This window comes from Rissa tridactyla, chromosome 3, assembly GCF_028500815.1.
Source record: "Rissa tridactyla isolate bRisTri1 chromosome 3, bRisTri1.patW.cur.20221130, whole genome shotgun sequence".
Lineage (NCBI taxonomy): Eukaryota > Metazoa > Chordata > Aves > Charadriiformes > Laridae > Rissa > Rissa tridactyla.
Genome location: NC_071468.1, coordinates 71,910,215 through 71,936,911, shown reverse-complemented (window position 1 = coordinate 71,936,911; position 26,697 = coordinate 71,910,215). Strand labels below are relative to the sequence as shown.

The 26,697-nt window shown below is 38.3% G+C and overlaps 1 protein-coding gene across 1 annotated transcript in view; it reads right to left on the bottom strand.

The window, feature by feature from the left end:
- The window catches only part of MAN1A1 (mannosidase alpha class 1A member 1), a 154,339-nt gene that overhangs the window by 5,270 nt on the left and 122,372 nt on the right, over positions 1-26,697 (bottom strand). Inside the window, exons 6-10 of the mRNA XM_054194409.1 lie at positions 25,967-26,090; positions 23,583-23,676; positions 19,198-19,313; positions 6,027-6,246; positions 5,100-5,272 (exon numbers count right to left, since the gene is read on the bottom strand). Of these exons, the coding sequence (XP_054050384.1) occupies positions 5,100-5,272; positions 6,027-6,246; positions 19,198-19,313; positions 23,583-23,676; positions 25,967-26,090 (727 nt within the window). The remainder of the gene's footprint in view (positions 1-5,099; positions 5,273-6,026; positions 6,247-19,197; positions 19,314-23,582; positions 23,677-25,966; positions 26,091-26,697) is intronic.

Below are 26,697 nucleotides of genomic sequence, written 5' to 3'. Positions count from 1 at the left end.
CTCTTCCTGAAAAGAGACAGGCACACATCTAATTTTACATTTAGGAAGAAAAGCAAAATGGTAAATTAATAAAAGAAGTGAACACAAACCAGTTTTCAGAAGGAAAGATATACGGATATACGGATGTAAAGATATATGGATTTTCACTTATTTTCTTTTTCCTCTTTTTAATAGGAATAACAATAGCCTCTCTCTCACAGGCTTGTCTGTCAGCCTTCAAAGATCATGTCACATATACCTTTCTTGGTCACGTTTTAGTTCTTAAAAATTATTGTGATAGAATTGAATACCAGTCTTTTCCTTACCTCTTGTAACTCTATTTTCTATGTAAGTTGTTTGGTTTCTCTGCAATTATTTCATTTTTCAGTGGGAAACCTCTGATACTGGGCTGTGACTGAATTTCTTTTCTGCAGGAGGTACTATTTTTCTTTGACACCTTCCTGAAAAAGCTTTGTCTGTTCCACAGGAGTAGACAGAAAGCTAGTAAGTGGCTGCCCTTAATGCAACATATTTTAGATGTAAAAATAAGAATGTGTTTTTCACTAACTAATTTCCAAACTGTATATTTAGTTAAAAGGTGTAAAACAGGTGATTGACTCCTATTTTACAATAAAAAGGAGCACATGGACCACCTAAAAATATAATTTCTTTTCCGCCCACAGGAATGTTCTATATGATCAGCTAATTTTGAAAGAGAAAAAAGATCAGATGAAGGGTGTTTACAGAAGGGCTAAAAACATATACCTGGTACTGGAAGTGTAGACGGTATATAGTTATACTATTTAATACAATTTGCTGGTTTTCCTTATTTTAGATGTGTTTATATTAGAAAGGTGGTACCTATATGCCTATGTATGAGCCACAACTTCTTTAAATAGACTGCTATCCAATACGTTATTCGAATATTAGTTCTCTTCTCACTGCTTTGTTTAAAAATATTCATTCATCTTTTTTCTTTATAATTGACCTATTTAACAAGGTCGAAAGTATTCTTAGCATCTTCATTTTTCTTATTCTGTTTTATAATAACTCTCTGGTATCATGCAGTATAATAAAGGAGTGAAAAGAATCTAAGATGATTATATTTAAACCAATTCATTATCCAAAAACAAATCCAGAAAATGCTCTTTAGCCCTAAATAACTTCTCACAATGAAAATGACAGTAAGCATGATGGATTACTACATTTACTCAGGACCACACTACTCTGAAACATGGTGCCTGCTGTGGAGACACAGGTATTGGAGCAACAACTTTCAGGCAGAAATACCTGGAGTTTTCCATCAAACCCCCAATGAAGAGATGGCAGACAACTAGTTCCTCCATTTCCGAAGTTATCCCAAATATCACTGAAGTGACTACAGGATATGTAGATTTTATTTAAGGAAAGATGTTGCTTTTCAAACCACATATAGTGAAAAGCTATGAAAAGGCAGAAGATATGTCTAGAACAAGCAAACAGGCACAATAAGCGTTTTCTGATGAGGGATGGGACTAACAGTCACTAATAATTACTGAGGTATCCATCACCTCCACCTGCTCTAAAGGCTCTTCTGTGTTTTGCTGTGAGTAGATATCCTAAATGTCCTTGTTTTTGCTGGAGTCCCCGTAGCTATCTGCATATATTTAGCTTGCATGTCAGGCTCTCCATAGTTTTCACTGGGGAGTAAGCTGCCTATTGTATATTTAAAAGGGATTTTTCTCCAGGAGCGATCCTTTAAAATGTAACAGGCCTATTTGTCTTTTCTTCTGTGTCTTTAGGTTCTTTAATTTTCCTGGACACTTTTACTAAGTGACAAATATACTTAAGTTTAAACAAGTAATTTCCCCTGGCTGATACTCCTTCCCTCTCGTCTACTTCAACCTGCAGTGAATTCAAAATGCTGAATCTGTGTCTGGATTTTCAATGTCAAACACAAGATTATGTTTTCCAAGGCACAGCAGAAGGAGAACTTGAAGGATAAGGCTATTATTCAAGGAAACAACTGCATTCTGAAGAGGGTGAGGTAAAATAAAAGCAAATTGCATTTGGGGTTTATGTGCTCTAACATGTAGTTAGAACCTTCTTTATGAGTTTGTTGTGGGGAGATACCGTTATAGGTACCTGAACACACCGTTATGATGTAGACTAAGAGGTTGACTTGCACCATGTTAGCCATCTGGTGGTACCTACTTGATGCAAACATGAACCATCGTACCCCTCAAAGCTACTTTCCACTTAACTAAAGGAACGGGACATTTGTGTGCAGCATTAGTATGATAAAAAGGCTCTTGGTTGTCACCCTTCTTTAACTGGCAGTAATGGCCTTTTGTGCCCGTACCTGCAGTTCCAGAGTTCAGTGGTGTTCACATTGATGGTGGGGTAGTGGTGGGTAGGAAGAAACAATCCAACACATTTTAAATTAGTATTTCTTAGAAAATTAGGGTGGCTAAGATCAGTTATGCTGAGTGAAAACTGGCTGACAGTCTCAAAGTATCATAAAGGGAAAAAACAAAGGAAGCGCAATGAATTCAAAATATGTGCTGCATTTATAATGCAGAAAGGGAGACTTTCATGAGCTAACCTGATAAAACCTTTCTGACTCAGTGAATATTGCTGTTGGTCATAACTGCATTTTCTCCAACCGCTGAAGTACATACAGAGTGATCTTGGCCTCAAATTAAAGCAGCAAAGCAAATTTCCAAAGAAAAAATGGAGAGGCTAGAGCATGTTTTTGAGTCTATAAGAGAAAGAAATAATAGACTTTTTGGAGAGTTTAGAAGTCATGACCTATAGAGCAGTCTCCTAGCTGCAAGGGCACTGGGAAACAAACATAATGAGGTCTTATCGCCAGTGTCATGAGTACAAAATGGACATGAAACACCTGAAGAACAACTTTTTTGGGCAACAACAAGCAGGATGATTGTTGCCCTTTTTTTGTTTCGATCGCAGCTTCCTCTTTGTGCAACAGGTGTTGGTAATTAAACCAACCATATTCCATGGTCAGGGACTTCCCCAAGAACAAAAGGGTGGAGTGGTGTGCTCTCTGGAGCACGAGCAGAATTTATGAAATAGTTGTGGTAAACCATCATGACACATGCTGAAACAAAAAAAAATACAGTATCATGTGGAGCTGTGTGGGCTATAAACATCAAGGAAGGAGAGAAAAAAAATTTTGAAACCTACAACTGCCTGTATAACTTCTGCAAAGTGGTAAGATTTGTTTTTGTGAAACACTCAGATGCACATCAGGACAGTGGAAGATGGGTCTGTACAGATTGGGACCAGCTGCATCTCCCACACATGGGCCGTAATCCACCACGTTAGGGCCAGACCAGACTGGTTACAAGAACATTGAACAAGGAACACATGGGGAGTGCTAAGAAGGTAAACGAGTGTACGAATGAAATAAAACAAACAAACTGAACCAACAGGGTAAAGAATAATAATAATAAGGAAAACATTTCAATTGTTTATAAGAATGTTATCAATGTGGGCAGCAACAATGAGTCAGGAAAAACATCTCCTGGAGAAGGAACACTTGGCATTGCTGATGCCTGGTGGGATGACTTCCATAAACAGCCATTGAAAATATTCCAATTATAATCTGCCTGGGAAGATTCCAGCAGTAAAATGTGTGGTGTTAGCAAAGAAGTAAGGAAGGGAACAGCACTCTAAATTAGAGGATTTTTTTTTTTTTTTTAAAAATTGCTTTGGAATCATTAACTCAGAAGCATATTGTTTCAGGGCCGATAGAGCCAACACCTGAGGGAGGCAAATAAAATGTCCTGAATAACTACAGTCTACCTAGCCAAATATAGTGTTGACTGCAGGTATGGAATTGCTGTAAATACTCAAACAAGGAAGAGCTAGAGAGTGAAAGTATAGTTAATGCTAGCAGCTATTCTTTTATGGAAAGTAGATTCTACCATAAATTTCATTCTTCAAGAATATCTAACTGCCAAACTTTAAATGGTCTTTTTGTACAATATTCAACAACATTTGAGATGTGTTTCGTATCTCAGACAGTGAATACTGAATACAGTTACAGATCTTGGGTGCTATTGAGGGAGCCAGGTAACTGGTGGACGTCACTCCTAGAAACAAGAGGTATTGGGCAAACTGCCAAGCAAGATGTTTTTTAAATCCTGGAAAGAAACAACTCTGCAAAGGAATGAGAGGTCACTGTCAACAAAACACTGCAGGGAGTTTTGTTTTCTTTTTTGTGTGCTTTTCCTTAAGTATACAAAGCGTCAAAAATAACGTTCTTCAGCTTCCCGTATCTCCTATAAGATCTCAGTCTGCTTAGAAATTCCAAAGGAAGAGTGAAAGGCAAGTAATTTAACAAAGGCAACATCAATGTGAGGAGAAAATAAGTGAACTCCAAAAGTGTAGTAAGAATCTATGCCTCGAGGATGAAACAAATCCAAAGGCTTTAATCTCTAACAGCAAGAGTGATTAACCACTGAAAAAGGGAAATGATGGATTTGGCAAGCAAATTTTTGCAGTATAGGCTAACTGCCATCTTGGAAGGCTTCTGCTAGACAAACAAATAGGTTCGGCATAATTGGTTGAAGCTCAAAGGCCAGTTGGATGCAGGAATTTAAATCTAGAAGAGATTGTTATAATTAATGGAGTTCAGTCCACCATAGCCACTTTTTGAAAGTGATCCATTTTTTAAATGTTCAGTACTATCTAGTACATCATCTTGGCCTTCATCACCTTAATTAAAATAACCTTCATACAATTACGGTTGAATATACACTTTATAAAACTTATTTCCATGTCTAAGGCTGAAATTTGACATAAGTTTGCACTTTCCATTCACAAGCAGCAACACTCAACATCTTGAGCAGTACATCCAGATATGACCCTGACCTGCGAAGTATTTAAGAAGGAGAAATCACAACGTATTTTTCTAATACACAATACCAGCGGTTTTTGGTTTTGTCAAAGTGATCTTACTTCATCTTTTTAGTAAACGAATCTCTGGAAATTTGAGTTGATAGTAGTAATTTAAAATAAATATTTACTCTCCAGCTGCTAAACCAGATACCGTTCAGTAGCTCACTTAACAAGATATTAGGATCTAATAAGAAAAAAGTCCAATAGAACGTTACCTCTACAGCTTCCCATCCCCACTGCCTGTACTTTGGGTCGTGAGTGAGCCGCCACATGTACATGTAGGTCTCTATGACTTCCGGTCGTAGGATGTAGTATTTTTCATTTTGTCTTGTTGCGATGGCCTCAACACCACCATCAAATCTGAAGGCTTCTGGTCCCAGTTTCATGCCTAGCCAATATAAAAACACGTGCTAAAATAAAAGCATTAAAAAACGTTTCAAATTATGTAACTGACATTTCATGTGACACGTGACAAGCCAGGTTACCCCAAACCATATAATTTCTGAAACCTCCTGTTTTTAGTATTTTGTAATACTAAAAAAATACTACAAATTGTTCCAGTTTGAACAGTGATGCCAACATTTGCATTCTGAAAGACTTCGTATAACTAGCACCGTGTGAAATTTTTCTTAAAAGACGAGGATATTTACTTTTCTATATCAAACTGGAAAATACACTCTGGGACCTGAAATGCTGCCAGGATTATTTTTATAAGAAGATGAAAGAATCCGAAGAAATTTCCTGCACAGAAATCCACTTTCTTTGTGCAATTCTATTCTTGCCAGGGTTTTACCAACAAAACTGAGAATAAAATCATTTTTTTGTGCATAAAACATGATTAATAGCTATATTGATGCATAAATGAACAGGTTCCCTCTCTTACTTGTATTCGCCTATTCAGACATTGGCAAAGTGAAAAAAAAGCTGTCATGTTAATTACTAGAGTGAGTAGATACGATTCAGGTGCACAGAAATTATTTATAGAACAGAGCAGCCATTCTTAAAGTTACTCTGGGAGCAAAGCAGCATTTGCTCAGAAAGGTTGAAGAGTTCCCACCATCATACAACCTTTATTCGGCATTACGCAAAAATACCTTCACGAAGTCAAACTGTGAAACTAAACTCCGCGATACAGTACTTACTCGTACGATCGTAGGATTCGTGGCACGTCCTAGCGATTTCAGCACCAAGCTCGATGTGATGGCCCGTCTTGTCGTTCGGTGCTCCGTCTGCTCCAAGACCAAACATGCCTCCAGCAAAACAAGTGAGATGCCCCATCTTGTGTTCGAGCAGCCCGCCCTTCCACTCAGCGATGTATGTCAGCCCCCCGCTTGATTTGCGAATGAGGTGGGTCTCTATGGCCTGCAAAAACCACATGATTTCAAACCCTTTGGTACCATTTAGTAAAGTATGAAGGACAAAGTTGTCTTGTATGTTGGTTGGTTTCTCTCCATATTGCCTTTGCTTATAAATTAAAATGGATAATATGAGCTAGCATAACCTCAAAGTGCAGCCAAACCAACAAAGATTAGCATGCGTCAGTAACTATGATTTTTTTTGCTACAACTTTGAGCAATCTACACAGCACATTTTATAAAAATATTGGAAAGACCTAAAAAATACAATTCCATTTTAAAATTCTTTATTTCTTTCCGACTTTGAGCAATTTTAGGTAATTTCACTTTTAATGGTAATTAGCCGTCGTTCATCTTCCATACTTCCCATTGTAATTCTGACTTAAAGGATGTAGTTATTGGTATAATTTCATGTCAATTATATGCAGACATAACTCATACTCAAAATGCCTGACCCAGTGAGTGCACTGAATGATGCCAGGCCTCTAAGCCTATATGGCATTCCCAAAGTCCAATGCGTTTTCCCTCCCAGACTGAATTCCTCTGTAGCTGTCAATCAAGAGCAGGGTCTGGAAAAATCCCTAAGCAGAATAAAACCATACAAATCTCCTAGAGAGAATTAGAATTAGTTGGTCCTGTTAGCAATATATGGTCACTGAACATGAAATCCAGGAAAACAACCTGCCCTTACGAGAGGAACAGGATTAAAACAATAGAGGAGATGCAGAAGAGCACATTAATTAGAAGCCCACACAGAAAGCAAGCTATTACTCTTTAAAGGGTAATGGAGAGGAGACGAACAACGCTATCATACATTCAGTTATCCAGCAGTAGTCTGGTTTATTCTGTTGCAATCATAAGACCCAGCGTGAAAAATCTTCTCTAAACTAGAATCATCAGCAGAATAATTGTACAAGTTTTACTTACTAAGTAGCTTTTTTGTGCCATGAACGTCACATTGAGAACTACACTTTTTTTCACTAACATCAGTGCAAAGCACTTAGTGAGGATGTTTTCTGCCCACCTCCAGACCCATTATTGGCTCAGAAAACTCCTCCATCCCTTTCTTTCCTCCTTGATTATACGTTTTTAGCACTAGTATATACTGAAAAGCGTACCTAAATTTTAAAGCAGCAGTAAAGAATGAAGATTCCTGTACTTCAAACAAATCCTGCATAATTTAACCTATAAAAAGAGGACTTAAATATCAAAGGGGAAAGGTGAAAAACAATTTCCTTAAGCATCCAAACCACAGACCCCACTGTGGTAAATGAAAGAATTACAGTGGCTGAGTTGGTGTCGAGCTAATTAGCGGTTGTGTATTCAAAGTGCATATAAAAAAGCTTTTCTGACAGGTTGGGAAACAAGTAGTGGAGTACCTAGATACTTTTAAAAAAAATAATGTTCTTTAAAACATGTCTTTTGTGCCCAGGGTATAAAATATTTGAATTTATAATTGAAGAATTGACAGAACGGAGTTCAAAGAACCTGCTACAAAATGTATTAATGCATAAACAGGCAAAATTTATGAGAAGACAGAAATAATTGGAAAACTTCCAGAATCTTTCAGAGTGCTGCTCGCATTTTTATTAAACAGTATATATCTTGTAATAGGATGCCTTATTGTTACATAAACACAACAGTTTTGTGGGAAACAGCTTTCAGAATACTTAGACATTCTAAAAAACAAGCTACCTAAAACCAAGTTCAGATATTACATTTCATTAAAACCTTTCAGCATGGTATCGCCATCTCAAATGAACAATTCTGGCAGTAGTTGATAACTCTACTGGTCACTTAGCTGTTGAGTCAGAATTTATTTAAAAAATAAACAAATTTTAAAAGAGATTGATGACCACAGTTACCTATATTGCATTTTTTTTTCAGTAAAGAATTAATGAGAGACAGAATGAAGTATTGCTGTACCTGACAGAAATAACAGTGATCGTGCACCTTCAGAACTATAGTAACTAGACCAGAGATGGTCCTTGTAGTGTTAAAAGGGATTCTGCAATACTAATTAGTCTTTCAGAGTTTTCTTCCCCTCTATTGGCTCAAGATTAAAGTTCAGGCTGAAAAAAGACGACCTCCACTTGGGAAAGCTTAAAATTATTCTAACAAACTGGTGTTAAGAAACTAACAAACTGATGTTAATTGATGCTAGGAATGTCACAAAATAAAAATATATTTTATAATTATAATTTTGTAATTATTCATGTTTAGTAAAGCAAATCATCTTGGTTTTATAAATGGGTCCTATTAAGAACTAGTATAGATGCATATTAAAAGTTATTTTTATTACGTGTCTTATTTAAAGCTATTTTTATTAGGTAATTATTTGATCTATTACAGACTCTCAAATTGCCTTGTCATGCTCTGTACAATTATGGGTCCCTGAGTGCTAGATAATACCTATACTGATGTATAGAACGTTATTAACGGCACGCTAGGTAACTAAGCATTTCTGCCTAGACGTGAAATCCAAATAACCTTCGATATGTACAAATAACCTTCAGAAGCCATAAGCCCAAGTGTGCCAAACTTGCAAGTCCATCAGCACTCAACAAACTCTTATTCTCAAAGACGGGAAAACAAATACTGTAACTTGCTAAAGCCTAAACTTCATTTGACCTTTGATGCTTATGAAGTAATAGTTTGTAGAAGTTACATGATTTAAGCAAACTGACCTCAACCGAACGGCTTTCATAAAGTGTGAAAGGCAGAGGAGCGTCGCTTCCCAGAGGGCCGGTAACTCTCTGTGTGGTACTGGGTGGTGCACCAGCACAGCTCACAAAACCACTGCCAGGGAGCTTACAGTGGGACGGTCAAAAGCTTCAACTAAATCTCAGAAGTTTCTTCATGGGCCATTTTCGGTCCAAGCTAGACAAACTGTTTTTGTCAGAAATAGGTTTCCCTTCTTTCACCGCTATTCATCTACTGAGAACAGAGAGACTAGCTGCTTGCCCTGAAACAACATTCTCCAAAGGCTTGCTAACAACTTTGCGGTATCAAAGTTTCATGAAGTTTGGAATAATTCCAGAATGGCATCGAAGTGTCAGATTATAATGAATTCGTTAGGTGGGTTCCAGTTGTTTCAGGAACTCAGCATTTAAAAAAAGTTATAAAAGATCAGCATATTTAGAAAGCCTCACAAATGTAAATGCTTTTGATCTTAAAAAAAAAAAAAGTACAACCTACTAAGTAGAACATATATAAAAGACATTCCCCAACATTAACTATTGATGAATGTATTCATTGAAATTTTGAACTCCTGTATCGATAACAGTATTTGCAGCTTCAGATGTGGCAAAACCTCCCTTTTCCTCACAAGTCCAACCTAACTATAGTTTAATTTCAGAATTTACTTCCAAATATTGTTAAAGCACTACTTCTGGAACGTAGAAGGTTTGTATAATGCATTTGTACAATGCATTAGTATAAGAAAATATTTTCAAAGTAAGCAATAAACAAAAATCAGTACTCTTTCAAAATTATCACTTCTGAATCTATACCCAAACTATCTATCCTACATCTATTGGAAATTCACAAAACTGCTATTCACATTTTTAATATTTTTTTTTTGTTATAATACAATGGTATGTACTTCTCTGAGCAGCACATCAAAATATTTTTCAGCGAGTTTCACGAAGGTTGTAAGTGCCATCAGGCTGGACTGCACTTTCTGAAAGACATTCACTTTTTAAAGAAGCTCGAGGTCCAGAGCAGCACTAAATCACTAGCTGGAAAACACGGGCAATTGTTTTAAGTATAAAAAAACCTTGAAGGCAAAGTTCAAGGATGATGAAGGAATACTATCAGTTTAAATGAAGATATAATAAGGGTCTCTGAACTTGAGCAGCAGGATGGAAAGGCAGGGTTGCTATCCCGCAGGGAAATGCTATTGCTTTCTGCAATGCTGTGGGTGCGCTTCTGGCAGGGAAATCAAGTTACTTAAATAAGTTATTATAAAAGGTGAATAGGTAGTATGGTGGCAAAGATACACCCAAGTGAAAAGCACTGTTTGGTAGAATTAATTCTGAATTTCATCCTTAGAATCAATTTACTTTTATTTTTACTTTTATATCCACACACTTAAAAAAGGGACATGCTTATTTGAATGGCAGCTCTATTACAATTTGGTCCCCGCCTACGAATAATTCCTTCTTGCACTGCTTGCAGATCAGGTGGTGTCGTATTTATCACTATAGAGGTTATTATTTCATTTTACTGTAATTAATATTGTCAATATAAACTAATATACAGTATCCACAAAGAATAAAAAAGGCTAGAAGAATGTGGTCTTTGATTAGCTGTAAATACATTATTGATGGATAATTGTTTGGAACTTGTACACTTTTCCTTTTAAGTAAATGGAAATTTCATGTTACTGTTTTCCAGAATGTATTTCTGCAATTCAAATAGTAATGTCTTTCTTTCCATCATGGTAAAGCAGACAGAATGTGCAACATAAAAGGTTGCAAAGAAAAAGTGGCTGCAAATGTATGTTCCCAAAGGGAGAAATAGCAGGTGCTCCCTTGGGGGGGGACAAAAAAAAAAAAAAGAAAAAAAAAAAGAAAAAAAGAAAAATTAAGACAACCTGACTTTAGACTGTAGTGGACAAAAAATGAGAGGAAGAAAGGGAAACTAAAGGAAAATAAACAACATTTGCCAGATATTTAAAGAAATTAATTTACTACATATAAGGCCAATATGGCGTACAGTTTGTAGTGTACCTGCAAGCTCTTACAGCCAGACTGACTTTTATGGCTTTTTTTTTTCATGCTTTTATGTAAGGCTCTGCTTACGGTCCTCACTGCAATAAAGCCTTTAGCTAAATTACTTTTTTTTCCATCTTGTGGGAAATTATTCCCTCCATACAACAACTGTAAAAATGCTTGAGCACTCAATTAGAAACGCTAACAGTGCCTTTTAGAGTTTGAATTGTGACTCAGGTGCACCTTGTATTACTCCCGGCATCTTTCTCATGAGTTTGCATGTTAAAATTCTGCCCCTGCCTGTCTGTCATGCTGGAAGAACTGCAGTGAATGAGACGTTATGCATTGTTTAGGTTACGGGATTGCACACTGCACGTGTGTGTAATCTCTGTTACTGACAGCACAAAAAAGAAAATCTTCAGTTTTTCCCAACCTGATTTCCTCCTCCTCCTCCTGCTGCCTTTCTTCAGGCGATACGTTTTGCGTTCTCTGCTTATCAGCCTGGTCCTTAGCTTTTACGTTATACTACCAGCCCTCACACTTGCAAAATTAAGCAGAACTGGTCCCTCCTAATAAATTGCCATCGTCCTCCATTCTTCTTTGGTGCCTGCCCTGGGCACCAAAGAAGAATGGAGGACGAATCTCTGTTCCAGGGAGTCAGGACCCTCGGACACACGACTGTGCCAGCTCCTCCCAGCCTTTGTGGAATGCTAGGGACAAAAAGCAGCTTAAACACTGTCTTCAAACACTTTCCCCCTCAATCTCCAACTTGATTTTGTGATTGTGAAGTCCTTCCTTTAGCCTTTGATTTGTTTGGGATGTTGAACTGGGTTGCTTATAGAGAAACACGGAGGATGCAGAACTGAAGTCATCTCTGTTCAAATAAGTAAAAAAACCCAATCAACAAGCTTATTTTTAATAGAGGGTATTCCCTTGGTGGGTTATGCTGACAGGTAATAAAAATATTAACGAGATCCCTACAGAGCACAGATGTAGGCTTCTCAGGAAAAAAGTTCTGCACCTCAAAGTTGCTCAATTCAAAATAAACACATCCCACGAAAAAGTTAATTCTACTAAAGAAGCAGGGACAACAAACTACAAACCTCAAAATGCAATGTAAAACTGCAGTTCTACTTCCTCTAGCACTTACTTTTACCTCTCCTTTTAGAATAACGGTTTAATTATGATTAATGAATTTCAATGACTACTGTTGTTTTAACAACAAAACCCAGGTGTTTCATTTCCCACCTCAAGATGTCACTGTAGCTGGAGATAAAACTGTCTTGCAAGTCATAGTTATGTATTTCCATGCCTTAATAAATTCGAAACTTCAAAAATATGATCCTAGTTCTAAATTTCCGGGGTTTATAATGTTTGCTTTGGGGATAATTACAACTCTGCAGGCTTCTTTACAACAAAGCACTATGAATTATCTCAGTCCAAACTTTTAATATATTTTTCTTTCCCTGGGAATCTTCTTCATAAACAGTATTTTGACAATTTGAAGCAACAGGGAGTATGAGAAAGAGAATTCTACCACATATTTCCAGAAATTTGAAGATGTATAACGTCAGTTGCTTATTTGTTTTAATATTTATGACATTACATTTTACTGCTTTGAAACAGCACAGAGCAGCAGACGGGTCAGGATTGTTGTGGTTTTGCACGCTGTGAGTTTGTAAGTCAATTGCCTGTTTTCTTGACTTTGAGTTTCCCTCATGTTTTCTCTGTTGAGTTATCTAATGCAACAGGTACTTTTCTTCAGTAATCTTTATAACCCATCAAATTTATCCTTTATACAAAATTCCAATGAGTTTATTACGAAAACTTTAAGATTTGCGTTGTTCCGTTATTACGTCTGTTTCGGAGATGGCAGAAAAACATTGCACATTTTTTTTTTAAGCTTCATATGTAGTAGTTGATTCTGTTTTCTTAAATATCCTTCATACAGGTTTTAAATATGTATTACAAGATGCATGAATGACGTGGAAGTATACTGCCGGAAAAAATAGGATGAAATAGGAAGTTCAAGGTCTTCTTACAATTTATTTAAATACTTCTGACAAAGAAAAGTGCCATCTTCTTAATCCTGAGGTCCTCACTGCTTACTAAACTGCACTTTAAAAATCAAAACTGAAATCTGAACACAGAAGAACTTTCATTTGTTTAACACGATTTATAAGAAACGTTTTGAAAGCAATAAGGCACTGACTGCTTTTGGACTTAAGACGCGTTATATGGACAATCTTACATGTGAAATGAAACGTGAATGCTTATAACAGAGATGCCCAAGTTTTTAAAATAGAAATGTTGGCAAGCATTTAACTACTATGATACCTATCAATTCGATCACTAAAAGACGATTAAGTTCTAGGGTAAAGCTGATAATTTACTTTTGTCTGAAAATCTACTTATACTTTTTTTTCCCCTGTATAGATTTATTAGTGTCTGTAAGAGCACCAGTGCTCCTGCAGTAAACATACTTAATGCTGTCTGCTACCAGAAGACAGGCTAGACGTATTCATATTCGAAAAACAGTATTAATGGAACGGCATGAATCAAAGCAAGTCACTCTCAAAATGTTACATTATGTATTTCTTGAATATTCTAGCATATTTATGGCTCCCGACAAGCTTTTTTTGTGGTCAAAAATAGCAGAAGTAGTTGGGACATTTCTCTGACAACAAGACCGAAGCCACGAGCAAAAAGGGGACAATTTCTCTCACAGGACTTTTTTAGTTAAAATCCTCCTTAAAGAGTTCTAACAACATTATAGCTTGCTGCTTCTCCTGACAGTCCACAAACAAGCATTTTAATAAGTACTTTCGATAGCCCAAAATATAGACATAAGTAAATCATTAAGAATTTAAAAATGTGCAGAAGCCTGTCTTCCCTCTCGATACTTTCTGTAAGCAGTTGTAGAGAGCCTTAAAACTCCTGTCAAGAGGGGAAATACAGCGAAGAGAATAAAAAGGAGCAGCGAGTCCTCTGCGCATTCTCGTCTGTTAAGTGTAATAAATCTTGTGTTCCTACATAATGCAGCTATACTATCGCTACGTGCAGAACACCAGTGCAGCTGGGGGATAAATATTTTTAAAATGACAGCTGACAAAATATGGAAATGAACTGCATATTTCTTCATTTTTACACATAGACCCCCCCCCCCAAAAAAAAAAAAAAAAAAATGCAATGGGAATGCTGCGTCCCCTGTGCTGTTTCATTCTGAAGATGGCTCCTATTGCACCACCCTGCCTGCCCGATTTATGCACGTCCTTCAATGCCAAGAAGTGTTCAATATGGGCTGTTCAATTCATTAATATACTTTTTGGCTTTACCCGGTATGACAAACTGTTCTGAGTTGTTGCAGTTCTGTCATTGTCCACATCGGTTATGCAGTTTTTAAGATCACTACGATCACAAAGCAAGCCACTTCAAGCAACTTAATGGAAACTGCAATCAGCACAGACCAGCCACCAGACTGTCACTACAGTTAAATAGACCCTCATGAAACTCTGGAGATGAAAAGGGCCTATCTGCCAATATCTTGTTTTCGTTTCGCTAACAACACTTTGTTCCTTCCCTCATTTCAATGAGAAAGGAGTCTACGTGGATTTGTTTTATTTATCTGGAAGGCTGAAATCTCGACAGCTCTGAAAAATGTTCACTACTTAATGCTGACAATTAAATATACCAAAAAAAACCCAAACCCAAACCGAAATCAAAACCACATTGCTTCCTTTGGCAAAGTACAAATGGAGTATATCAAGGCTAGTCTCAAAAGTTAGAAACAACAAAAAAAAAATTATAAAAAATTATAAAGTGGTCCTATATATTTTCTGTCTGAATACTCAAAAGCCTGAGGCCAAAAGTGACTTTTTTGCCTTTTTGATACCCACAAAAGGTTACTGCATTCCTTACTGGCACAACCCAGCGTAGCAGCAGGCTGTCATGCAGGAGTGCTGCTGAAATCTGGCAGAGAACGGCCGTGGCACTGCTTCGCAAACCCTATTCTTCCGCTTGCTACTTCCATTGTTTCTACTTCCCCGTGCTAGGTTCTCTGGAGATCACTAGTTTTCTTGTTACAATATTCTGAGCAGTTTCTCCCCAGTAAGAAAAATTAACAAATCTAAATGTCTAAAAGTAAACTACCTCTTTCTAAAGGTAAAACTGCGGATCTCAGGAGCTTTACTTTTTTGATACCATGGGGCCACCCTGGGCTGCACTGAAGCTGCTTGGGAAGAGCTGGCGAGGGATTCTCCCTCTTCCTGTGAAGTTCTTCAGGGTCAAGTTACTGCTCTATTTACAGCCTTTAGATATGCCATTTCTCTAGAGATACACTGAGGAGGGGATGAAGGCAGTGTCAGAGAGAGAGAGAGAAGAAATATTTAAGCTGCAGAAAGCTTGCAGCAATGGCCATAAATAAATGTTAACAGGAAAATTTGGAAAAGACACCTGGTCATCAGACATCAAGTGTGAGACAAACTATGAAGTTATGTGAGTAGTAGGAAAATTGCCCTTCAACTTAGAAAATAAGGGTTGACACATTCAAGAGGGGAGGATTTGATGCAATTCCTTGTGACACTGCTGGTGCTGGACTAGATACAAGTGGACCCACAAGGTCCATTTTTGCTCTAAATTACCGTGTTCTCTTACTACACCTACTCAATTGTGTCTCAGAGATCAACTGTGTTGACTGAAAAGAGCGGGATGGTTCCTGTCCTGGATATTTTCAAAGACCGATAAGATTATTCTATAGGCAGTTACATCCTCAAAATATGACTAAAAGCTGAATACACGTTTGTTCTGTAACTAAACGTTGCATGCTATCCATTGAAACCAGTTTAAGAAGATCTCTTACTTCCTGTATTATGTGAAACAGGACATTATATTCATTGCTTTTTGAAAGAGAAAAATAACTTACATTAAAAATACATTCACTTGTCTTTTTATGCAAATTCTAGAGTTTATGAATCCCTCTGATGGCCTTATAAATACATTCATATTATGCTCTGGTATTCAAAATAAGACTATATCTCTGTCCCTTTTCCCATTAGAAATAAACTCTTCTTTAAATGGCATCAGCCAAATACGCATCTTATTCATGGCAAGCAGAAAAAGTTTTTAAATCTAGTTTGACATCTTAGTTATTGCTTTTAACTTAAGCCATAAAACAATCTATAGGTGCTGCAAAAATTCCAATAGAAAGAACTCTTTGTTTTTAATATGAGTTACGGAACAATGTAAGAAATAACCCCAAAGCTTTATCTAAATAAATCTCAGCTTTTCACAGCGAATTATAACTCACCATATATTTTCATTTGTAGTTTCTCAATAGCAGAAGATATTGAATTAGGCATCAAACCTTCACATTGCTCTTTCAGAATTTGGTGAGCATGTGCTGGGCCCAACGGCCAGGAATAATCACGCCGTTCCCTTTGGCATAGTCTTAAAAAGATTCTGAAAGTGTCGGGGGAAATTTATCTAAGAAAATATGAAGCAGACTCAGAAAGCCCAAACCGTGTAGGCTTAGTCATAAAGAACGACTGCAGCTTGTGCAGACACTTAAATTAGCTGTAATTTAGATAAGTAAGGGATCGATAGCAATAAAGCCAATATCATGATGGATTTCAAAACGAGCCAGTTATTCCGGTGTAGAACCTGACATCTCAACGGGGCCCAAACCGTCTGCAGTTTCTGTGAGGCTGCAACTTCCCTGCCGTTTTCTGAACAAGCTACATTAGAACATCACAGGCTGCATGTACACTTTCACCTTTGGTGCAGATGTACCTCGGTACAGAGAACACAAATGCCGTCTCTCAGAAAATACTGGAAATAGCATTCTACCAGCATCATGGTGAAATCTAGCACATATTTAGTGACCATTTGGCCCTCTCAAACACTGATACTCTGGACAGACATAATGCTTGGACTGCTTAAGAGCTAGCACTACTAAAAAATATTAAGGTAATAGGTACTTTAAATCTAGTCACATACAGCAGAGCTCAGGCCCTGACATTGGTATTGCCACATTCAGTGATGCTGCTGACCAGGCAATTCTGCTCCCCCAGCTCAATCCCCAGCAGGGAGAACCAGTCACGCAGTGTGGTGGCCGTCACCGCTTCTGCTCCCCAGTGGGACCTTGGGATGCCTGTGACAACTGTCCTACCTGAAGTTGTTGTTATTCCGGTATAGCTAAGGCATGAGTTTAAACAAAGCCATGCTGCTGCACCCTGCATGGACACACCTCGGCGTGCTCCTGGCCCTGTTCCCTCATGACCAGCCAGCAGCAGGTAGCTCTCCACCCTCTGGGCAGTTCGGTTCGGGCTGGCTCAGGAGGGACGCAGGCACACAGCCACCGTGCAACTGACATGGGACGCACACCCGCTTGTGTGGTGTAAGGCAAGAGAGACGTCCTGATGTACCTCACTCCAGCTGCGCTCAAGTGAGGGGCAGGTGAACCTTCAGCCTTAGTAGGAGCAGGCCAGGGCTGGCCATGGAGGCACTCTCCTGGACTCTCTGCTATCAGCTGGGATCAACGTGCCCCTGCTGCTCCCCTGCAGGACAGGAGACAATGTGCTCACACCAACAAGGATGATGGTCACACTACGTTTGGGATATTCTGCCTGCAGCAGTTTCCAGAGTAGCTGTACTAGTAAAAGCACATTTTTTACCACATGTGTCTATGCACTAGCACTTACCCTGTATAAGAATGTATTTAAAAGAAAAACCTCAGGTTATTAAACCAATGGAAGTAGAAGACTGAAGCAGGTTTGAGTGGCTTCAAAATGCCTTCCACGGTAAGATGAACTGATATGGTATTATCAGGCACTTTGTTCTCTCTTTTTGGCTACCAACCTAATGGCTGAGCTATTGCAGTATCACTGTTTTTATGTTATAGCCTCAAATGCACTCAACCCTAATTTAAAATCCACCTTTCGCTCTGAAGTTGAAATCACGTTAGGGGTGGAAATGAGGCTGACTGCATCCAAATCTGCACTTACAAAATTAAAGGCAGGATTTTCTTAGCAGAGGATACTTGGTCGTTGAATTTACTACCACCAGCGATCACACCCTCCCTCAAATCATCATATATGACTTTTCTCTCTAATGAAAAAAAAGGGAGCTGCAATGAGCCAGAGTTTTATTTTTTTAATGTCACCACTTTTTGTGGTATGGGAAGTAAAAGGAGACTTATGTCTCTTCCCTAGGGACAGCACATTTCCAGATGTATGAAAGAATAAGCAGATATTGCCTAGCATCTCGAAGCCTTGTCTACAGAGGCACTGAACATACATCCAGTTAAATAAGAGATAAAAGTCCTGGCCCTAGAGAGCTTCCAGTCAAAAAAGATGAAAGGATAGGGAAAAAAGAAGTAATATTATCCTCTTTTTTTATATATATCTATGAAAGCAAGACCTGAGAAAATAGGTCATTTGCCCAAGACTGGAAGGAAAGTCTGTAAATAGCAACTTAAACTTAATACTTCTCAAGTCTCAATCTGGTGTCACAAAACCATTATTTCTCCCAAAACAGCATATTAAGGAAATACTAAAAATAACAAAGCAAATTGCAGACCAGAAGGATCATAAATAAAATACTAGATAGAAATGTAAGTATGAACAATTCTGATTTTTGAAAACTTTCTCTTGTGCCCAATTTGAATAATTGGCTGTTTCACAGAAGCTGGCAAATATGTGGCTCTTGTAACAACAAGTTATTGTGCAGCAAAACCTTCTATTTTCATTTATAATTATCTACCATAATATATCGCTCCCTGTGTTGACCACAATCAAAATACTCTAATGGCTGAAATATGAGGTCGAAACACAAGAGAGGAACTCCCTCCTGGATATACGGAAAAAGGACAAAAGGAATATATTTTGGGAAGACTTGAAAAGTCTTGAAAAGAAAAAAGCCTTGAACTTCTATCTGAGAGCTACTTGTAGATACATTTTTTTGTTGCATATTTTATACTTTTCTCCTCCGGTGTTAGAGAGAACTGACTGTATTTCAGTTGGAAAAAAAATAGCTATACTTCAAGACTCTCCCCTTTCTCACAGTATCTGTATTCCTCTGGCAGTTATATTTGAGGAAGTCTTCTAAAAAGAGAAACTAATTCTTTAAAAAAACCCACACTGTGGTGGCAAAGACATAAATCCCTCATCTTGTCCCCAGAGCCTGTTTCTTTAGGATTATTATAGATTAGATTATTATGGAAAGGAAGATTTAAATATCTTATTTACCTGAACAGCTTCATAATACATTTTCTTGCCTTCTTCATCTGTCTTGTCCGACATCAGCCATGCCTTGAGCAAATATTCATAAAAGCTATCCCCAAGCCCTCCAATGGAGACGTGATCTAGAAAGGGAAGGAAGAGATTCAACGCAATTTCACCTTCGGCCTGGGCAATAAAATACAATTACAGTTTGAAACAGTGCATTTAATGATCTCTTACTACAACAATCTTTAATAAATGTAACCCTGGAACCTCAAGAAAAATATGTCTGGTACATACAGTGAATTATATCTTTAATTGCTAACTTTTCCATCAAGCTAAAGCAGCATAGTTATTTAATATCCCCAACATGCCACAGGAGTTCATGGCAAAGAAATAAGAATTTATATGTGTAACATCCAATTCATGTAGTCTATCCCATACAAAAATGTGTTAGTCTAAGTTCTTTTTTATACTAAAACCAGGAAAGTTTGATAAAGGCTTTCCGTTCTTAACATGCAGGCATTGTTTTCATTTGCCCTTTTATTCATTAATGCTCCATTTAAGTCACTTCACAAAAAAGGCTAAGATGTTTTAGCTCCTTCCTGCAGAGTTGAATTTCAGGTTATCTTACGGTATTTCAAAATGCCAACCCATATGTTTAAAAATAATACTACATTTTTGAACATCTGGCTGCTCTCGGAACTCAGCAGTGGTTCCAGAAGGGGGAAAAAAAAAAAAAAAAAAGACTTTGCCCCATCTACAGATGATTATTGCCATCACACCGCTTTATTCTGCCCTACGCTTACTGTGTGAAAACATCTGGTATTACAGATGCCGGGATTATTCAACTGCACACGTTTAGGATGTGACTCTGCAAATACTAACACCAACCGAGTCAGACCGTTTGACGTCAGTTGCACCAGTGATGTCAAAGTTGCTGATGCTCTCAGTTTGCCAAATTCTTGGCAAAATTTTAATGGCCTATCATGATTTCAGCATAGGTCCCCTAAACACATAAAATACTCGAACGATACATATATTAAAAAAGTGTTTCTCTAAACTCCATTAAACTAAGAACACCAGCTGGGAGTTTTCTTTTTTAAGTTGGTGCTGCCTGGTAACATTAAGGGATTTGGCATTTATTGAGTCTTCAGTGAAGTGCTTTACTAGGACTACTCATTTATAAAGGTCAATTTTACAGTGAGGAAGGCGTTTGCTAATTGCACCTGGGACATCCAGGATGGAGATGTGGTTACGTGTATCACGCGGCAAGTCTGTGAGTCATATCACAAAATTCTGGGCATGAGAAAAGCAGAACACGCATGGGGTAATCCAGGCTCGTGAAGTGAGATGCAGAAGGGTTAGTACAGAGCTCACGCTTCCCAACACCTAACTCTCATCTTTGCTTCAAAGTTATGCTTCCATTGGTGGAACTCAAAAGAACACATCGAATTTATTTTTAAATTCCTTTGTATCTTCTCTTCATGGAATGCCTTTTGCCTACTGAACAGGTTGCAAAGCCATGCAAATGTAGAAGATAGACACTTTTTTTCTATTCTAACTTTATTAATAGTGTCTTTTTCATCCACTAGCCTGTGACATACAAAAAATAATTTAGTTTTCCAAATGTATCCTGTCCCTTTGCCTAACAAATACATCGTACCATGAAACCAGGATTATAAACGGCTTCCCCCCACCGCTCCTCTTTTGAACGAGATAGATTAAATTTCTGGGAAGAATACACCATTTATTTAATTAAATGTTCATGATCCAAAAGGAAAAGAGGCTTCTTAAAAAAAAAGAGAACATTTTCTATGATCGAAGGCTGATCTTTGAACAGCAGCATTTAAATGACCTTTACGGTTTCCTAAATAAATTACCATAGAAACCTCTGACATTTGCAAACTAAATAGCACAAGCACAGTTTCATCAATAATAAGCCCTGTTATTATATACATTATTGCAGTAGACAAATCCAATTGACGCATGCTGCAGCAAATCACTGTCAGTTTACTGTCAAAATAACAAGGGCTAAATGAATTTACAGGAACAATGGCAGTGATCCAGCAGTGTCCTTCACAGTTACAGCATTGCTAGAGAAGAAACGTTCAGAAACGATTCCCCCCTCCCCGCTTGATGTTTGAGAGATAATACTTCTGTCTGGTACCAATTAAGGGTCTAGGAATTTGTTTTTTTCTGTTGTAATCAACTGAAAACAGCCTAGAAAAGCAATCTCAAATAAAACATCTCTCAAGTCTTACATTCTGATCTTCTACTACGTAAAGAAAAAATAAATAAATCAGTGCCTGGGAATGGAAGCAACTGAATTGGAAGAGATGCAACAAGCTCCAAGTTGCTTTTGCTGCTTCAGCACGCTAGGGGCTGACCGGCGTCAACATCTGTGTCCACCATTTGCATGTGCAAGAAGCTATTTCTTTGCCAATACTACATGTGATTGGAAAGCAAAGCTGCTATAAGCTAAGTTTTCCTGTGCTCACCAACAAAAGCTGTCATTTAACGTGAACAAGGAGTACATAAGACACAACTATATTAAGAATAGGGAAATGGCAAAGGCCACAAGGCAGAGTAAGTATTTGACTGCTTTAAAATAAGTAAGGCAGAGCCAACAATGGCATCAGCCACTAGAAAGATCTGCTCTCATGCAGCTCACCAAAAAGCTGAGGTTCCGTGGCTGACTGAAGGAGGTAACTGGACCTGGGTCACTGATGCTGAGCTGGCCTTCTAACCAAACCCAGTGCCTATTGCTGTAGGATCAACGCTTCCAGTGGGAGTGTTTAATGTTTTACAAAGCGGTGTGAAACTGAGGTGAGTGACAAGTGGGCACACATCTCTCGGATCTGTAAACAGATCATAAAATCATAGAATCATAGAACCATAAGGTTGGAAGGGATCTCTGGAGATCATCCAGTCCAACCCCCCTGCCAGAGCAGGGTCACCTAGAGCAGGTTGCACAGGAACGTGTCCAGGTGGGTTTTGAATGTCTCCAGAGACAGAGACTCCACCACCTCTCTAGGCAGCCTGTTCCAGTGCTCTGACATCCTCAAAGTAAAGAAGTTCCTCCTCATGTCAGAGTTCATGCCAACATGCCAATAGGAGTTGATGGTTACACACGCTGAGCTGCCACGGGCCTTGTGGCACGGTCACCTGAAGGAAGCCCCACAGCCCAGCAGACTAGAAGCCTTTTGAAAATGACGGGCATACTTCTAATTCATAAAGGGAAATGGCCTTTTCTTTGATGGAACAATACAATTGAGCAGCACAACATTTTTGGATGTCTTTTTAATTCAGAGCGTGACACAAAGCATTCAAAAATATATTTTATTCAATAAAACACTTGTTATTTCCCTTTGCGAAAATTATCATCTATCCAGACTGTGGCCAGTCCTCTTACCTACCCAGACCGTGGCCAGTCCCATAAAGACTCCAGAACGTCACTTCCACCTTAGCTGCATCCTAAACAAACTATCATATTCAAAAATATCTCCAGTCATTTCCCTCTCTTGTATTGTCTACCCAGCTCTTGCACTGATAATCTACAGGGTCATCTCCTCTGTCTGTGTCTTTTCAGACCAAGACAGCCTATCTTGCTTGTTTTCTTTCAATAATAGAGGGAGGAAAAAACACAAGAACATTGAGTCAGATGAATGGGATGGTGATAGACTGAACCTAAGTAGGAAAAGTGGAAGAGGAAGTAGGGTCTCTAGAATCGTGATCCTGCACACTATGTGGTCTTTGAACGTTATGAAGATCAGAGAAGGCAATGTACAACAAGAAAAGGTTCAGTCGTCAGGAAGGGGCTAAGAAGTTCAAATACTTCAAGCCTTTTATTATACTCTTTCCCTAGTAATTTTGGTGCCTCGAGTAACGGTTCCAAAGGGATTCATGCCACGACACAATTCTGTTTAGTTTACTTCCTCAGTTGTTGGCATTAAACTTCAACACAAGTCACAGCTGGTATTAACTGGAAAGACTTGTTTTATGTTCAGTGGAGCCACACCACTCTAAAAATATGGAATTTCATTCAGATGAGCTGATAATGCTTCCTTAAACAGCTACTTTAGAAAGCACTTTAGATTTCTGAATAAAAGACTTCTATAGTCTACAAATTCCTTTCCAAAATGATACATATTCAGACATTTCCCCGCTTGCAGAAACCATACTGAAAGATCAAAGAAAATTACATTAAAATACAGCAAGTAGGGTTATTATTTTTGTATTTGTAACATTTTTTACTTTGTATAGAACCTCAGATACCATCTGAGTTTTAATACTTTATAAAAGGTCTTTATATATACACAAAAAACACATAACAGCGATTGAAAGAAGTTAGCGACTGCAAACAGCACACTGATAGACAGGTCATACTACCAAAGAAATGATCTACTTACGCTGGCCCCATTGGCCGCTGCTAGGATTCAGATAGTTGGGGTAAAGGCCCTCTGGTTTATCCAGTCGATTTAGAACTTTTCGAATATTCATTACCTATTGGAAGGGTACAAAACACTGAGCACTGCTCCATTTTCCCCCCCAAAAAATAAAACAGCATTGGTACAAAAGTCTTTAAGTGCAAATATCCCTAAAAATGAAAAAGATAGTCTTATTCGACATATATACCTGAATACCTCTGTGCAATCATATTACTATTAAAGAAGATCCTCTAAGCTGATATCATCGCATAAAGGAGCTCCTCAAAACCTCGGGAGTTTCTGTGTCAAGTGGCGGTAATAACACAACAGAAGCAAGCTCCGAAGCTCAGGATTTGCCATACAGAATATCTCGCCCCTCCACAGGATACCGAAAGTCACGGCGGCTAGTTGCCCTAACTAAACTCAGCTACTTCAGCATTATGTTCCTCATATACCCAAATCAGAAATGGTATTAAATATTAAGCCTATCGCCTAGTTCAGGTGCAGAAGCGAACTGTAAAGCGGTTTTGCCTGGAAAAGGAGAGCACTGCTGGAACACAAGCTGCTCCGCACAAGCAGCTTGCCCAGCAGGAACCCAGGCAGCCCTGAGCGCTCCGCCGGCACTGCTAAGGAGCTCGCTACAAATGAGAGGCCTGGGGAAACAATTACAGTCCAGATGCTCTGCAGCTGGAGTCACCCAGCAGTACAATCCGTTGCAGAGCACACGAAATAAGTTATACTCAATTTTAACATTCACAGGAAAAGCAAATGTAGCAACTTGGGAGTTCTTGGGAATGAAGACCCTGAGCACCACAGACCAGAAATCGGAACAAAAAGGTACTGACAGCTTCATTATAACACTCTGAATGCCTGGAGATCAAGTGAACTAGCTGCTGAGAAAGAAGATAAATTAGCTTATACCAAGCCGCAGAAGGATTTTTGTTGTGGTACACAAACCGCCTTCTGCTTCTTGACACTACATTGCTAACTGCCCAAACGCAGACCGCAACGAGTCCTAGACCTCATTTAATGAATTCTTCTATGAGTACTTCCGTGCAAAGCTTATTCCAGTGTTTCTTCTTCTTTACCAAGTGTGCCAGCCCTGGAACGGCTTGCCTCAGAGGACTGTGGAATCGCAATCTCTAAAGGGTTTTAGGAGCAGCATACATAAACAGATTTCCAGCATCTTGCAGTTACAGCTCCATGCCACTTGGGAAGAGAACCATAGGCTAGGATTTTTAACATACCCACTTTCATCACACTTTAATTGCCTCTTGATAGAACAGACGTTATACATTAAATTACCATAAGTATCAAAAGATAATTAAGTTACCCAACAAGTTTGTTTCTGGGTGCTGCCACCCCCCACCATCCTTCCCCCAGGTCGGATTTAAGAGAAACTCTGTCTTTAAATTCTTCCCTAAATACATTCAAATTGCTAGGAGTTTGTTTCACAAAATTTATTCCAGTGCTGAAAATGGTGTCGCATCAAAGTCATTCAGTCCTTTAAGTTTGGTAGATTATTTTAAGATTATTAGATAGATAATAGTTTTAGCTAACACAGGGCAGTTGGAGTAAGAATACAAACCCAAAACAAGTGGAAGCTTTACTTAGAAAAAAAGAAAAAGATAAACCATACAGCGTATTATAAAGAACAGGACTCGCTGACTATTTACGCACAAAAAGCAAAGCCAAATTGCTTAGGTGAGAATTGCTGGAGGGAGAAGAAGAGTTGCTTTCCTTGCCTTATGTAAATAAAAGTATCCAGAAGGCAATGATATAAAATTTTGGAAGAATTAGTAAGCACAACAACTGTTTTGTCAAAGGACGGTTTTGGGTTTTTTTTTTTTCTTCTCACAAAGAAAGCTCAAAGCACATTTCTCAAAGGTCAATGCAACGGAAGGGCTTTCTGACCTTGCTGATAGTATGACACCATGCAGGGTTTTGAAGACTAAACTTGCTGAATTCACACAAGGCAGCCACGGTGCTTTGCTTTCTATAGGCATCACATATTATCCCTAATATAATGTCAGTTTTTGTTTTCACCACGTTCAGGTGAAATACTGAAGGCGGCTCTATGGTCTGATTGTTTAACGTGACACTAATTTAGAACATAAACAGAAATTTTATGTTTTATGGCGTCAGGTAAGTGCTATATATGTGAAGATGCATCATAATGGTTTTGGAACAGATTTTTGACTTTATAATACAAAAAACATGCCAAGGTGATTAGGGAAACGTCTAGAAAATATATACCTCCTGTGACGAATACTTACAACTGAGGAAAACACAAATCTCTCCCCAGAGATATTTTTCTCCCAACGTGATTTATCTTTTACAATGTGATTTTGACTGAACAGTCTAACCTTTTCAGCAAAGACAGGGTTTCCAGACAGGTGGCTCAAGTGTACGAACTCCAGATGCAAAGTCCCAAATTCTGCCAAAATGCTGCTGCCGCCAGAGGCCCATGGCCAATTTCGACCGATTCCACTGAGGTGAGGGGGAAGAGAAATACAGAAAATAACCATGAGCATCTATAAGGCAACGCTAATAAAATGTAGCAAGTGGTAGATATGCTGTTATCAAGAGAAGATAATTAATTTAAAACGTACTTAATATCTGCATAAGAAACCATGCTTCGTCAGCCTTCCGTGACTTCACCACAGGACCTTGAATTACTTTGGTCCAGTTCTGCTTAGGCTTGTAAAATTGCCTCTTGCAACAAGCCCGTCTTTTAGCTCATGGATAGCTCCGTTACACGTATCACTGTCCCAGTGTTTCACTGTACGGTATCATGTCTAAAGACAGTACAAAAAACATCCTCATGCTTCACCTGTTTTCCCTGTATTTAACGCAACACTCTCCAATTCCAACTCTTCCTTCTACAGTGCCATTGTTTATTAACTTAAAACACTGCATATATACAGCACTGGCTTTAAGTTAAAAGCACTACATGCAGTATATCCTTCCTTATACCTGAGAATTTAATAGAGTAGGATATATAGGCACTGTCTGTCTGGACACTCTTTCCAGGATTAGTAACTTCAGTTTTAATTAAGACCTAAAGATACTTCACAGTAAAATTAATCTCAGGTTT